At 41.8% G+C, this 16776-nt stretch overlaps 2 protein-coding genes across 2 annotated transcripts; both read right to left on the bottom strand.

The window, feature by feature from the left end:
* Positions 1 to 1090: 1090 nt before the first annotated feature.
* Positions 1091 to 5091, bottom strand: kti12 (KTI12 chromatin associated homolog). Its single transcript, XM_034586971.1, has 9 exons — positions 4880 to 5091; positions 4060 to 4111; positions 3924 to 3976; positions 3786 to 3841; positions 3598 to 3677; positions 3333 to 3492; positions 3186 to 3248; positions 2020 to 2088; positions 1091 to 1286 (listed from the first exon to the last, which is right to left on the bottom strand). The coding sequence occupies exons 1-9, from the start codon at positions 5028 to 5030 to the stop codon at positions 1143 to 1145; spliced, it is 828 nt and encodes a 275-aa protein (XP_034442862.1). The 5' UTR covers positions 5031 to 5091; the 3' UTR covers positions 1091 to 1142.
* Positions 5092 to 6517: 1426 nt separating this feature from the next.
* On the bottom strand, positions 6518 to 15199 carry znf592 (zinc finger protein 592). The gene is made up of 9 exons (XM_034587654.1): positions 14527 to 15199; positions 11853 to 14107; positions 11591 to 11769; positions 11325 to 11498; positions 11075 to 11234; positions 10495 to 10734; positions 9031 to 9143; positions 8810 to 8951; positions 6518 to 8719 (listed from the first exon to the last, which is right to left on the bottom strand). Exons 2-9 carry the CDS (start codon positions 14085 to 14087, stop codon positions 8213 to 8215), a joined length of 3750 nt encoding a protein of 1249 aa, XP_034443545.1. The 5' UTR covers positions 14088 to 14107; positions 14527 to 15199; the 3' UTR covers positions 6518 to 8212.
* Positions 15200 to 16776: the final 1577 nt, after the last annotated feature.

Genomic DNA, 16776 nt, shown 5'->3' with positions numbered 1-16776 from the left:
ATTTAGTACATTATTCTCCATGCTGTATTTTTGCATAATCATACATCATTCCCATCATTCCAGGGAGGTAACCAACAGTAATCGGTTAAGACACACAAGCAAACCAAGTACATGTACAAGTTTCTGTTAATCACTTCCTGTTCTAGCTTCTCCTCACAATAGTCTTAATACAAAGGCTTTACTCAGTAATATTTTCTCCTCTCAAATTCCACTGAGGTATAAGGAGCTTTTGAACAAGGGAATCCAGGTTGTGTTGGTCAGGCTTATCACCCAGAGGTCGAACACAACACGGGGGGGAATTGAGGCTCACTGCTACTTGGGAATTTACTGACTAAAGCGATATAAGTACAATTGGTGAGGATTGTAAATGATGCACATGGACGTTTGGTAAAAACTACTGAACCTATTTCCATGGAATTTTGTTGAGGGGTGAAGCATGACACAATGAAGAACCGATTTTGGAGTAGATCGGATAAAATATTTTTTATTAAAATGAATGTCAACAAAAGGTTCAGTTGACCCTGACCACTCTCTTCACCACATATTGAACAAACAGCAGAGCACCTTTACTTCTCCACAGGACCCTGTTACAGGAAATCTTTCCTGCCAGAAGCCATTGGACTCTGAAACACTTCACCTCCGTCTGACAGACAACTCTCTGCACTGTTTGACCTTTTCACTCTTCCTCTTACCATGTTGTACTCCATATTTATACTGTGCACATTGCTTTTTCTATGTACAATGTTCATATTTTTATTCTTTAAAATTTGCATAGTGTGTTCTGTGCCTGATACCTCGCTTCTGTAACACATGTATCCATCCATCCATCTATCATCTTCGGTGTTTCATCTTCATCCAAACTGAGCCAGTTAGCAGTTTACTTTGGAATTTCTTTTTAAATCCATTAGTTTTTTTCTCTGGTGTGTCAAAAAAATGTATTTGTAAATAACACAGGTACAAGTAATTGTACTTTCTTTAATACTCTTTTTCTGGTAATGACTAATGTATTCTCATTAAATCGTACTGCTTTTGGTATTTCAGATTTGAGTAGATTTATCTAAAATGGCCAATAACACACAAACAGGCAATAAATATTTACATACATTTATTTGGAACAAAAAACCGGCCAGAGATAGTAGTTTTCAGTGAAGGCTCTTATTTAAATACTGCACAAACATGTTGGAGATTTTCCCTATGTTCTCTGTCGGGTGCGTCTTGGTGTAGCTGATAAACTGGCGCCGTAGTTTCCGCAGCTCTGCCATGTTGATGCCCCTGGTGAGCTCGATGTTCGTCATCAGGTTAAGGACGTTTGAGTACAAGCTGTTCTCACATGAAGACAGAAAATCCTCCTCCTCAACAGTATGAAGAAGAGATGAGGAACTGAACACAGTATCTGAAGGTCACAGTATCACACCTCACGTCTTTCAGGAGGAAGCATTAGCCACACAACACAAAGTGCTGAATGTCTCCGTCATTACTTAGAAATTCAAAGTGTGTCATTAAAGGCGGACCAGTGCAGAATCTAATGTTCTTTTAAGGTGGTTTCTGCTCTTGATCAACGCCTTCAAAAAGAAAGATTTAAGTGTTTGCTTTTGAGAAAGTGTGCCAATAAAAATCAACTAATCCGTGTAATTTGGTTTCTCTCTCCCTCTATATATATATATATATATATATAAATATATATCCCACAGTATTTTATTACAGCCAGGACCTTTAACAGTGATCGGCTGCTGTAGCTTTCTTCTGAGCTCTTTGATGGACATGCATTCATCCACCATCCCCTAACAGGTCATTTGATATAGAGTGCTTTGCCTCCCACTGGTGGGGGAATGACTTGCTTTACAAAGGCAGATGATGAAAATGAGTCACCAGTCATTAGCCTTGACGGATCACCGCTACCTGGACGTGTGACGTCACACAGGGAGGCAAACATGAAAAACGTAGCCAACAAAAAAAGCTGCTTAATGAGAAAAGAAAATGGAGTTTTAAATAACACTGTGTACATGTGAGAAAGGATATCTTTTCTGTAGCTCCTGGAACTGATATGAGATCCCCGGGAACACTTGTCTTCTGTGCGTTAAAAATTGCCTGAAAATTAAAAAATGACACATTAAATACAGTAGATAATGTTCCTACTGAGAAATACAACTTCCCAGGGGCTTTGGACTGTTGGGAGTCCAATAGTACACACTGAGCTTCTTCTTCTTCATCTAATTAACAGGAAAGTTGTTTAAAATACTAGTGTTTGAATGAAAACATTTCGGTTGCTAAAATGAACAAACTATTTCAGGCCACTACCTGCTGGACTCAATAGAAAATCAAGCGGACAGAGCAGGTGATTTCTTATTGGCTGAAAACTATTAGCAGCCACATGACATCACAGGCGCGTCAATAAATGGATAAATACTTACAGGGACAAAGGTGTTCACAAAACAGGAGATGCAAACACACAACATTTACGCAGTTACCTTGACGTCACCACGAGCAGAGGGAGGACACGCACCACTTTATTTTAAGTCATAGGGGATGGACGGTGGATATTGAAAAGATACAACCTATAGTAACTGCATTAACTTTGTATGCACTGAAAAGTCTACACTGAGAACATGAAGTATTTTTCAATTCATAACTTGAAAGTCTCACTTTGTTGATCTGGAAATATGATGTAAAACACTGCACAGACAGAAGAGTATCAGCGTCAGGCATGAAAAAAAACAATTTAGAGGAGGAAGATTTTTTTCCATTTTGCATTGTGAGAGAAAAGTCTAAGTATCAAGAATAAAGTTGCACTAAATAAGGAGATTTTTCTATTTTGAACATTGAGAATTAGGTCGAAATGTCTAGATTGAACAAATTTCAAGTTTAAATTCAAGCTTTCAAGAACACTTATTTCACTGTGCGATCGCCAAACACAATTAGTTGTAGGAATTTGAAGAGATTGTGCTGGAAACCGTCTGTTCAGAAGGAGAAGCCACACGAGCTTGAAAAGATAGAACACTGGCAACTTAAACAGCTGTCAGTATTCTCAGAATTCAAAAGTAAAAGAAAGAATCATCCTCCATTGTTTTCTTCTGCCTGGCCCTACTCCTCAAAACAAACTGGGACCAGGAAAAACTATACACAACGAGAAAGAAAACTGAGAGACTGATAAATGGACAAACAGAAAAGAACTGATTAAAACATACCACTGAGACTTCTTGTGTGATCTTGTCCAACTCGTACAAGAAGTTTGCAGACGACAGCGGTTGCTGTGAAGAGACAAGGACTTATTACCATCAGGCAGTCAAAAACGGTAGAATGGCAGGAAATGAATCTGCACGTGTGTCCCTTACACTCTGCGTAGACTGGTTAGGTGGGGGTGCTTTTCTTTTGAAAAGTGCGTCGGAGATGGCTTCAAACGGAAGCGTGTCGTCTTTTAGGATGGAGAAGAGAGGACTGTCCCATCGGTTTCTGGAGTCTGGAGCTTCATATCGAAGAACTAACGCGTCAAAGCTAGAAGAGACATATCGTAAAAAGAGAAAAGAGCATAATTATATTTTTACCCATACGTCACTGATGGACATGCAGCCACTCTATGTGCGGAGGCCTCTCACTCACATGTCCTGTGTGTACCGCTCAGCAGCCTCTCGACTGTTATTCCACGATGAGCTCTGTTCATCTGACGTCAAACAGTAAACCTTCAGTAAGAGAGAGTATAAAGGCTTATGTGACTAATGTAAAGGTTTTTTTCCATTCAAATATTAAATTATAATTCATTCAGACAGTAATATATCTAGTCCACTCACCAGGCAGTGGGGTGTCTGTGCGTGTTTGATGAGACAGAACAGTTCATAGCGGTAGCCTGTAAGGTATTTCAGTTATTAATGTCAGAGCATAGACAAATCACAGTGATTAAAAAGCAAACTATGAATCGTATTATTTACCTTTTATGTAATTTAATGAGTCCAAAATCACAATGTCGTCCTTGTTGACTTTTCTAAACAACAACAAATATAAAATGTTTTAAAAAGTGGCAGTGACAGCAAAACCTCAGTGATGGACCCTCTGTCTGAAACTCACCTCTCTACCTCAGCTTTCAGAGAGGCCCGGACATTTTTCTCCTTTTGGGAATCTGGGACAAATACAACAAGGTTAAGTTGCTGCAGAAATCCAGGGTTAGTTCAAATAAATCCTGATTCAGAACAGCCCTCTAAGTGTTTATGTATTAAATCTCCTTAGACCCTTTAATTCAGCCGGTAAAATACTGTGGAGAACAGTTCAACTTCAACTGGAAGTGAAAAGTTTGAATGTTTTGATGATAATCTTTATCAAATCGAAGCAATATCGTAAAAAGATGGAAATATCTTCCAACAGCTGATTGAATAACTTTATACACTGACACCATGTCAGTCATGTAGGACACTGTCACTGACATATAATACACAGGAAACCTTTTATTATGAAGGGAGAAGATCTGAAATATAATCCTGATCAGTGATTGGTCAAATAGTTGGAACCTTCATCAAAGACCAATGATGGGGACGCTTCACGCCAAACCTCTTTCAAAATAACGTGAATTCAACCCTGCCCAGTTTCTAAATAAACCCATGTGCTCCATCTCTCTCTAGGTTCTCAGGATGTGTTATAGTCATCCATCGGCGGACCTAACATCACTACGGAGATCAGTCCACCTTAACAACAAGTCATGTTAACCAACTGGTCCCACAGTTGTTCTTCTACAAGTTGAATTGGCTAAGTTTAGATTGAGATGCTCAAGTTGAATTAAAGATGTGAAGGCTTTGGTGGGCGGCTAAGATGTATAAGTAGCCTCCAACAGTCACAGGAACTAAATCATACACCAGGTGGCTACAGGAAGTTGGACGTGGTTGGATTCACTTGCCTGCGTAAACACTGTTTTTGTCAACACCCAGAGCTCCGTCTCCCACAATGTGCACCTTGACTTTCGAGCTGTGTTCGAAATGAACCTTCAGCTCCTCCGCCCGTCGCGTTTTGCCGCTACAGGGGAAACCGCACATCACGACCAGAGGCATGGCTGCTGCGACTCCTCAAAATAAACTGGCCATGGGGATGGGAGGCATGATGACACTTGCTTCTGGTTGTACAATGGCAGACAGTTTGGGAGCATTACCGCCACCTTCTGGATTGGAGTACAAACCAGAATGGGTTCAGTACCAGAATATTGAATTATCCTAATATTTCCTGTGTTTACTAGAAATATAAAAACAACCATGTACCCTTCATCACCTGGACATTTAGGAGGACGACTCTTTCGCCCAGATACGATCAATGAAACGGTTTTGAAGACAACCAGCCACACGCTACAAAAACAAATATAACACTCATGATTTTATTTACCTCCATATCAGTGTGGAAAAATATCTTTTACTTAACCATATACTTCCGTTACATTATATTCTTTGCAATTCCAGTAAAACAATAAAAACAATATGTTTAAGGTGGGAGACAAAATCAACTGACAACTGAACTGGGTTTTATTATTAGTTTATTAACAGATGACACATGAATAAGAGGTTCAAATAAATGGGCCCAAGAATAAAGCAGTGCAGAAAAACAGAAAAATATCAGCACTTGTTTTTTCTTCTTCATCTTTAGGATTTCATATTGTGGCACTGATGCTGGTTAATGCTCCTCAAGCAGGGTCTCCTCCAACACTAAAATAATGAAAAAGACAATCAGTTGTACAGTTGACGACTTAGTAATTGCTAAAATAATAATACAAATAATAACAAAAATGAACCAACATTTCAGAGCCTGGTTCTCATGAGTGCGTTGAGCAGTTTCAAGCATCAGAATGAGCAGCGCCTGCAGGTCTTCCACTGTGCGCAGAGGACTAACAGGTCGGACTTCAGCAGGAACATTTACATCTTCAAAAGCCGACTCCATAAAAGAACCATCCACAACACTTTTCTTTCCCATGAAGTGCCCTGAAGTGATCAAAACATGAAATCTCAATGAAAACCATTAAAAGTGCACACCAGGAATAACAAATATGATAGAAAGAGGTTTGTTTTTTCTTACCCGTTGCCCACAGGTTGCTCCTGGGATTCACCTTGAGCTTTGAAACTTTATTTCTCAGCTCAGTCAAATCAAGAGTCATTGAAGATGCCATGGCAAAGTATGAGATGAGGATGAAAGAAGACAGGAGTCCCGCTCGGCAGATTCTGGTCAAAGTGCCTGTCATTCCTCCGACGTGTTGGTCACAACCTGATGCCGGTTAATTAAAAGTCTCTCTGCTCTTCTCCTCTGGACAGGCAGTTATAGTGAGAAAGGACGGGCTTAATATTCTAATGAAATGAAGTCACGCATCTGCGGCTGGTTTCTTATTGGATGCACATTAGAGTGCCTTGTGCCATTTGGACTTGCAGTGACGACAAGTATGCGACCTCCATGCAAAACCACTAATTATCACTCCCAAATACCAATACTCTCCTCAGGAGCCTCCAGCAGTTCAATACAGACATGGGTCTGTGACACATGAGGAAGACACAAAGCAGAATTGTAATTAAATGCACCGATTTATTTGTAAGTACTTTACGTAAACATAACAGCAAGGCACATGGGCCACTGCATGCTGAACAGATGTAATGGCTTAAGAAATGTTGTGAATCTAGGGTTCATTGGCTACTGTATGTACACGTTACTTTCCTATACAAGTCCTCACTGTACACAGTATCAAAAGTACAAATCTCTTTCCACAAGCATTACAAAAGAATCGTTCTTTTCAGCCTCCGCAGACTGACAGCTGCAGCGTGGTGATTTAAGGATTAGACAGAAATAAGAGCGCTCGTGTAGCACTTACATAGAAAAGTTCCCTCGCCAGTTGAGTCAATATGACCGAATATCCTCACTATCATTCCCAAAATAATTTATAAAATTGAATAATGTGGAACAATACACATTTTATAAACTCATTATTACATTGCACTGAGATTACCTGCGACTCTTCAAAAGCCTTTCAACGTTTAACAATCACTGCCATTTACCATGGAGGTAGGAACTGTCACGTGTTCATTACAAAACATTTCGGCGCTGCTTTACAAATCAGGACATGTGAGTGAGAAGAAACCATGATATTTATTTTTGTCTGATGTGTTTTTTCATTATTATTATGAGTGTCTTCCTGTTACCAGGTCCTGATTTCTAAAACATCGTCTCCGTATCCCGCCACACTTCACTTCCATGCCTGCTCTGGATTATCCAAAACAATGTACCCTGATTTGACATTACATCGACCGTTCACTTGCCTAAAAATACACTTCTGGTAATTTGAGGTATTTTCAATACTGCTGCGCCACAACATACAATACCTCTCCACGTTTCACCTAAATGCTCTTTCAAATAAAAATCTTATTTTTTAAGAAAAAGAAAAGGCCAGATCTGGGACAACACATGCAGCCACAAATCAAACACATTCAATAAACCGTAAAAGGAAAAAGGATTTCAGAAAGCTCAAATTGTCAAACTCTTTTTCTTCTGTATAGCCTAATTTCTGTAGCTGACCATACAGGATACTTGTTAAAATATAACTGTTTACCATAAATGCAGAAGGACTGATTCTAAACCAATACCAAACTACACAGTTTTCTGATAAATGGCGACTAAAATTCTAACTTCGTACTGCAAAAATAATTGCAATAGGGTTCAACATAAAGACTGCAACCTGAATCCCATTCAGGTAATAATGTGTAGCGTTAAATACTTCAGACAAAATTTAAGAGGTTTAAATTTACCGTTGGTTACAAAAAGCGAAAAATCCACCCCGTCACTGTTACATCAACCAATACGAGACCTAAAAACTAACAAGGTGTTCCTGAGTCTCCAGTTGGGGGGGATGAAAACAAACAAACAAATAGAAAGAAATGGAAAGAAAAGGCTTCAGCTGTAATATGAGTGCACTTGCTGTATGCTTGGAAGGCAAGAAGAATACAATACCAACATGCAAAGTTAAATAAATTTTAAAATATGAATATTAATTTGTCCTCTCGTTTATGAAAATACTGTTTGTTCTTAAATGTTAAGGATCTGCTTGAATATACTGAATAACATGAGAGGCCATTTGAAAAACGAAGAGGCCCAGACTCTCTGTACCACCTCCATGCATTAATGTCAAGCAGCCCTCGTTACATGAAAAACACAGTTCACAAGGAAAAGACATCACTGACACTTTTAACAGGTGTCGAGGCGGTTGCCGTTACCGCAGAGAGACTGTTGGCGTGTGAGCGCTCAGTTTTAAATTACAGTCCGTGGTCTTGTCAAAGTGCAGATTCGCTGGCTCTCCTGCCTGTGTCGGTTCCGTTTCATGTAGCTCTGGTAACGAATTATTAACCTCGTCAGTCTCTGCAGATCTGACTGGCTGATTATCCTCCTCCTTCTCCCTAACCTCCACCTCCTTCTCTTTTCTATCCCCCGTCCCCTCTTCGCCTTTGTCTTTGACTTTGTGTACAATAAAAAGATGTCTGTTGAGAGACAGCCCAGATGTGAAACACAGGCCACAGTGAAGGCACTGGGGAGTGTTTTCATCACTTTTATGCTGAGGTATATGTTGCTGGAACTGTGTGCTGTCGTCTGTGACGAAACCACACTTTGAACAGCGGAACTGAGATTTCAGACGCTTCGCTGACGGAGCCTCGAGACTCCCCGTGAGATCCTGTCCCTGCTTCCCCTGTTTGACAACAGCCGGTCTTTCTGACACAAGTCCCTGAAGGTCACAGAGGTCACACACTTTAAAATCATCAATAACGTTTGTATTTTTTTGTTGTTTAGGCTTAAAAAACAAATAAACAAATACCTTGCCCAAAGCCTTTTTTGACTCCTGGGTGGCTGTTTTCGGCATCTGGCCAAGATCCGGATTTTTGATTCCGTGCATTAGACTGATGTGGTTCTTCAACATCACACTCGAGGTGAATATTGTCTTCGTGTCCGTGCAATACCTTAATTTATAAAGAAGGAATGGACATTAGATATTTTCTACAACACTGATTAGTTCATGTCCAAATATAACAATCTTACCAACAAGTGTAATTCTTCTTTTTGCCATCGTGGTCATTGCGAATGTGTCTCCGTAGACTGGTTGGAGAGTTGAAGGACTGCTCACAATGTCTACATGGATACTTCTTCACCGACTGTTGGAGTAGAAATAATATAGAAAAAGTTAAAAACAAAAGAGGTAGCTGAGAAATAGCAACAAGAGAAAACTTTGGCATAACTTTTAGGGATAATTTGAAATTCCCAACAGATATCTAGACATCAGCAGCTCGTCTCATGCACTGGCAGCATCCATCCAATCAATCAGCACCTACTCTGACCTCTGCTGCAGGGCTCACTGAAGTCATCTCTCCTTTCAGCACCATACATGCTGCCCTGCTGAAAGGAGAGTGGCTGGTCGGGGACTTTAAGTGGCAAACGCCAAGGAGTTAAAAATCTATCACAGCATGAGCTAATACAATGGTGACTGAGAGCATGGAAATACTTGTATATGTTTACTGCGCGTCTGTGGCAACATTTCAGGAGAAAATGATGCATCGAGATGCTGACGGTGCAAACTGAACATTTCCTTTTGTAGCAACTTCACTTTAAAAGGGTTTCATTTCATTTTCTGCTGTTTGAAATATTGCAGGGAGTAAAGGAACAAGAAGAAGAAGAAGCCACTGTGGGTCACTGGTTGAAGAGCTAGAGGAGACACTTCAACTTCTCAGCGGAGTAGCTACTTCCCTACAGACTCATAATAGGAATGAGGTTGTTAACAGATAACTAGAAACAGGCCAATTATTTCCTGATTTCTTTATTAAAATGACAATAATTTGCATTGCTGACCTCCAGAATGCTGAGAGCTGTGGTATCAAACTGCATTTTCTATTACCAGGTGTTGCCAAATCAACTGGGATGGAAAACAGTTCCCCGCTTTAAATCAGGACGACTTACAGAATTACCACTCAAACTATTGGACTGGTTTATGTTTATACAGTTTTCAGGTAGACTACATGAAGAGTAGGCAGAGGGAACGTGCAGAATTCATTGCTTTATGTATTTTATTTCTCCCAACCTACATTGTTCAGACTAGTTTACATGAGAGGTTTTTTATCCCATGATGTTTTGTCTGTCTGCTGACAGAATAATTGTTTGGTTACACCCCTGTCCATTGGTTAGTTTGTCAGCAGGATGACATAGAAGCTACTGAACCAATTTCCATGGCACTTGGTGGATGACGAGAAGCTAATAAATATTGGTGTGGATCCAGACAGAATAATGAATGGATCCTGATGAAGAAATGACCCTATGGGATATCTATGGGACTGATAACTATGAGTGCTTGAAATGTGGTGCAGCTTGATAGATTTTAAGGGGAGTGCAGGGCCTTGGAGGAGGCATCTACTCAGTGCCATTCCAGTTTAACGTTTGATTTGGAGACAAGAGGTCTTATTTGTCATTGGACCTCTTTATATTTTATGAGAATAAATATTCATGATCCCCTACCTTGCCGTGTTTGTTCTTCGCATGAGAAACATAGGATTCTCTCTCGGGGAACCACTGGAGACACTCCACACACGTCCAGCCAGTGGGCTTCACACGGGGTCTGCTGTCCTGCTTAGCCTTTTTTCGGGGATTCTCTGCGGGTTTGACAGGATTGTGACTCTTCTGTTGTTGGCCGTCTGTCTTGTCAGATTGTTTACTGTTCTTCTCCGTCTCTGCTGTCGTGTTTCCAACGTGCACACTCTGCAGAAGAGAAAATATAAACAGTCCATAGTGAAAATCTCAAGACGTTAACAACATATGAGATAGACACTTGACTTGACGTTGGGGATTTCCCAGCATCATGTGCAAGGTTTTGCAGATTAAATCCTGAGACAAAGTAATAACAGTTTCAATGTACAATTTTCATGGGAATAATGAAAGTTAGTAACCACATCTTATTTCTTTTTAACACATACATGGGTAAATGTATAGTACGAGTCTTACTACAGAACTAAATTAAACCTAAACACACACTGATCACTGGGAGCTAAATGAGCTCAACTAATTAACATATCTTAATTAAATGTACAAAGAAACAAACCTTGAAGTGTTGCATTAATAACTGCTTTTGTGGAAAGACTGAGTTACATTCTGGACACTTGAACACACAAGTGACACGCTTGTGGGCGTTCTGATGGAAATGCTGAATCAGTGACTGCTTTTTCTTGAAGATGGTCTCACAAGAACACTTAAAGATTAACCTGCAAACCAAAGAGAACACCATTAAAATAAACTGTAAAACAAAATGTACCATTTTTCTTTATAAGTCAGGTCATGTGTCGTTAACTTACTGAGGAGTTGATTTGCTACCGGCGTGTTTATTTTTCAAATGCAGTTCACAGCTGTCAGACGTCTTTAAGGCCACTGGACACATGGAGCACTTGTAGAAGACCGCGCAGTGTTTCTCTTCGATGTGAGCCTTTTGTCCTTGAAAGGTCTTGAAAACCATATCACAGTGAAGACATCTGGGGAAAAATGAGGAAACATAATGCCACATTTCTCTAACACTGTATTGACTGAGACTTTTTATTAAAGCATTTCATGTTTGGAAGCTTACTTGTACCAAGCCTTGCGTGCGTAGTGCAGACAGTTTTCCTTGACGTGCTTCTGTATGTCTGCGGAGCGACTCAGGGCGCCGCACTCAGGACAACAGTAAGGTGATTTGTGTGCATGGATGCGTTGGTGAGCTTTGAAGCTACACTTGTTAGGTAGCAGCATTGAACACACCTTACATATCTGTGTTTAAAAAAAGAAAACAAGAGAGAAGTGTAAGAATTGGAAAATACATTAAAAGCCTTAAATATTTTGCTGAAACTCACTAGTTCATCCACATCTTCTGACAGTCTCTGGTAGTGTCCTGCGAGTGCTTTGTAGTCAGGTAACTGCTTGTTGCACTCCAAGCATCGGAGTCTGTGGCGAATATGGTTGTCTGGATATAAGGGCAGCACAGGTTGGCTCTTAGCTGAGGGTGACGGCGAGGCGTACGAGTCGGCATTCACAGGTTCGGTGCTCAGGGGTGCAAACATTTGTTCCTCTGCTATGGGCTTCATATGGAGCTGCGTGCACTGCATCACCATGCCGTTGTTTTTGTGCTCCCGGGCATGTGCCAGCAAGGCGCACTTGTTGAAGAACACCATCGTCTTTGCACAGTGTGTACATCCTACTTCAATGTGAACGCTCCTCCTGCTGTAGTGAAACGCAAGACTCCTCTCCACCCCGAAGGAGTCGCCGCACTCGAGGCAGCAGTACCCCCGTGGCGGTAGGTTGATATTGCTCTCTGGAGGGGGGTTCAGGTTGGGCACGTACGTAGGCACAGGGTTGGCATTGTTCAACAGTCTGTTTAAGGTTCCTGCTGCTGTGTTAGGAATGGACGTGCGAGGGTTGGGCTTGGCTGTTTTGACCTGATGCACCAGCGGGACTGTGCTGTACACGGTGGAGGAGAGTGTGGGTTGGTTTTGTTGGTGAGAGGTGGAGCGTGCCGCTACTGAAGCAGCAACGCTGTGAGGGACCAGGTTCAAACTAGCTAAGTGCATTGCTTTGGGAAGGAAGCTTGTGCTGGTTGTCTGGCCTGTTGTGGCTGACACTCTCTTTGGTTTCGGCCCCTGATGTGCACCAGACCTTTTGACAGGACTGCTAGTATTATGAAATGCTGTCGTGGACTGTTTTGTGCCTGACCTTTTGGGGTTTGCTTCGGGTTTCTTGTGTAAGACTTTTGGTGAAGATGCACTAGTCGTGGAGCTTTTATTCTGTATTCCAACATCAGCAGCTGCACTCTGAGACTGATGAGGAGACATGTTACAGTAAGAGTCCTCACTAATCATACTATGAGATGGAGAGGATTCATTGGTAGAATGAACTTCGTCTGTTTCTGAATCAGGCAGCACACTGGTCACTGTGCGCTTGATTTGCCCAGTTGTGGTTTTGATGGTCTTAATTCTGACCCTGGGTATTAAAGGGGGTGACCCAGATGCTACTGCGGGAGATGCTTTGCCACTGCTATCACTGCAGATGCTCATGGGGCTATCGGGGGGTTTCATTAAACGTTTCACAGCTTCAAGTGGACTTCTGGGGCTCAGTGGGGATATGGGTACCTTGGGGCTGGCTTTCATGCAGTCGTTGTGGGCTGATAGCGTCTCTCTGGGATTCGTTGGCTCGCTGGGATCTTTTCTAGCATTCAGGGCAACCAAAGCCTCCAGGCAAGAGGATAACTTAGATGTCTGAGATTTAGCAAGAGGATAAGAGGTGGGAACATCCATCATGGCTCCAGAATTGCAGTTGGTCTCAATAAAGTTCTGGTTACAGCTTAGCCGGGGAAGTGCACTGTGTGATCTAAGTGTTACATCTATTTCGTTGCTGCCACAGATGTCCGACAGCTCCTCACTCCTACTACTATCAGCTCCGCTTCTTTGAGTGTTTGTGGGTATATTAGAGTCATTTGGACAGTCATCAAACATGCTGAGGTCCAAACTTTTTCGAATGTCTGGCATCGAAGGCTCCACCAACACTGGAGCATCTGGGAAACAGGGTCTCTCTTGTTTTGGATGCATTTCATCACGACTACACCGAGTGTCCTCAGACTCAGGACTGGAAATGGGGCTAAAATTAGAAAGGGAGTGGGAAAATATTGCTCTTCCATCAGGTTTGGCCTGAACCGGCGCCTTTCCGATAAACTCTCTGGAACTCTCCCCGTTCAGAGCGGAGGCGAGTGCTTTGGAGAAGCCAGAGTTGGTTATTTCAACAGGGTCAATCGAGGTCTCTTGTCCCCTGAATCCGTTCTGCTGTGCCGATCCAGAGTGAAGCCTGTCACCAAAATCTTCCAGCGACTCCTGACGACTTGTGTTTTTCACAATAACACTCACAACAGGTATGTCTGGTGTTGTGACAGCCTGGTTGCTCAACAGGCCGTCGTCCAGACATATCCCCGTGTGCTTCAGCTGACTCTCCGTCTCCTCATGACTCCCCTGGATGGGCTCTTTGGCATCCAACCCTGTGGCATCTGGGATGTCAAAGGCGGCCAGGAGATCGTCAAAATCGGGGGTTTTCATGTCACCCATGGCTGCACAGTCTCATGAACCTGCAGAAACACACGCACGGTTAGCTTCCACTGCACTCAGCGGACACAGCGGGCAAAACTTTTAAAGTCCGTCCCTGCTCTACTCTCTGACAGACCACTTAGCAGCTGGCTAACGTCAAAACGCTAGCTCCAGTTAGCATGGCAAGCTAAGCGTTGCGTATATGAACAATTTATCGTTGGCGAGGCTACAACGCGAACGTCCAAAGACAAAACAAGTGATTGGACATTAAACTGACGCGACTCTGAACTGTGGGGCTGGACAACACCAGCTGTTTTGACGTTAGCCGTGTCAGTTAGCGAAGTGGCTACATAACGGAGCCCAGCCACAGGGTTAGCAGCCTAGCTTAGCGACATGCTACCGCCCAAATAATGTATCCAAACCCAAAGATAAAACCATATGGATGCACGAGTTCGCTCACCATCGGACCCGGTGGTGTTTAACAGCTCCAGCACATTAGCCGGACAGGCTGTTGGGTGTGTGCGCTGAGCGTCGGGGAGCTAGGTTTGGCTGCGGCAGGGTTCCATGGCTAAGCTACAAGCTACTAGCGTCAACTTCGTTTTCCTCTTCCTGCGCCAGGAGGGACTCAAACCCACGGCGTTGTCTTACAGGCGAGGGACGACTCAACACAGTCTGTGGTTTCTCAGGAGAAGCAGGAGGAGATTATCTGTGGCTCGGCTGCTGCAAGCACATCTGTTTACTGCATCTGTCTCAAGTAGAAAGGTAAAGCAGCATGCTAACACCGAAATCAAATAGGAAACATGTGCATACTCGGGGGGCCACTGGGAGTAAAGGGGCCCCTAACTGATCACTGCTGCTGCCATTGTTCAACCCTGTCTGCTCATACCTCAGGGTGTATAATCTTGCTCAGGTCCCATTAGACTTTTATTAAGGAGGTACTTCAGTGATGTATTACCAATATGTTGAGTGTCAAACTCATTGACTGAACATAAAGATTGATGCATCTCCACTTCCTTTAATATCCAGGTAGGAAGCCAAAAGGATGGTGGGATGTGAACGCTGCCATCTTGCTCATTGGGAGCCAGTAGTGATTGTAGCAATAAGGGGATGGAGCCTCGGTGGCGACCAATCAGGAGTCAGTCTCAGCTGTCAATCATGACTTTTCACCCCATTTTTACATGATCAAATAACTTATTGAAATCAAATGTACTGGGAAAAGTTAACACTTGAATAAACAACAGTGTGATAATAACTAATATACCAAGAATGATAGAAATCATCTCTGAGAAGATTTAGTTTGACTTGTACTTTGATTTTTTTAGTTTCGTCAGTCTCCCAACCATTGACATATAGGAGGTGGGATAAATGGCCTGTACTGCAGCCAGCCACCAGGGGGCAAGATGTTTTGGCTTAACTTGTGAGAAGGACTTATGTCATCCATCTTTATGTAATCTATAGTCAAGCTCCACAAACACTTACTCACAAGGTACAGGCCTCCCAAGCCTATGGTAAATGGTAAAAGGACTGTATTTATATATACACTTTTCTATTATATTCAATGGATTTTCACTTTACAGCACAAGTCTTATTCACCCATTCACACACACTCGTTCCATACAGCGCTTCAATGCACAGCGTTTTTACTACTACACACCATTGTTGTAGCAAATTGGGGTTCAGTACCTTGGAATGCTGATTGGCAGAAGTGAGGATCAAACCACCGGCCGTCTGGTAAGAGGAACAATCCTCTCTTCCTCCTGAGACATAGGCATCTGTGGCTTATTTGCCTTATTGACAAATGAAACATACATAAAGCCAGAGTGCTGGAGACCACCCCTAATATTCTTTATTGATTGTTTATCCACAGTATCTCTTGGACCTTATTTCTAAAATAACAACAAACAAAAAAGTCAAATTATTGGGGAAATACTATAATATATACTATAATTTATGCAATATATAAGTTGCACCATATGCTAATGTTGTACAGTCCTTTGTCTGCATGTTTTCCTATTCTTTTATACTTTTCCTTTCTTGTGTCAATATTATGTTTTCATTATAATAACAAGAAATAGGATGAGAATACCCTTTTAGTTTTTCTATGCATGTGTGTTAACTTGAAAAAAAAAAGCTCCCAAAACACTGGCACTAGCTTCTCTTAGCTACCCTCCTGCCTTAAGTCCAAAAGAAATCAAACGGATTGCGTTCAAACAACTTGGACATGATGATAATAGTGTAAAATGTTGTCCATTATCAAAATATGAAAACAGTAAGATTACGTCAATGTTCTTCGAATCCACTGTGTTGTCCTCAGCTTAATTTTAAAGGTAACGTTTTCAGAAAAATACCAAAAACACAGTCATGATCACCAGTTGCATGTTGATCTCAACGTGTTTGTTTTCATGCTTAGTATCCTCCAATCCATTGTGTTGGTGTTTCAGTCAGTGTTTTGTTAATTTAAAATCAGGATGTAAATAAAGGAAACCAGACGTCATCTTCACTGTTTGCTCTTGTTAGTGTAATCTGGACATGTTGTAAATCACTGGGGCATTAACGAGATAAGGTTTTGTTTTACTGCTCGTTTTTAATAAATGTCCCCGAGCTCTTCCTGGTATAAGTGTTGACACTGAGTCGTACTTCCTGGTGAAGTAAGGTTAAGTGGAATTTGATGTAGGTAGATGAAGCAATGGAATTGGTTAAATATTTGCCA

The sequence above is a fragment of the Hippoglossus hippoglossus genome, chromosome 6 (genome assembly GCF_009819705.1).
Source record: "Hippoglossus hippoglossus isolate fHipHip1 chromosome 6, fHipHip1.pri, whole genome shotgun sequence".
In the NCBI taxonomy this organism is placed as follows: Eukaryota; Metazoa; Chordata; class Actinopteri; order Pleuronectiformes; family Pleuronectidae; genus Hippoglossus; species Hippoglossus hippoglossus.
This window is presented reverse-complemented; position numbering and strand designations above follow the sequence as displayed.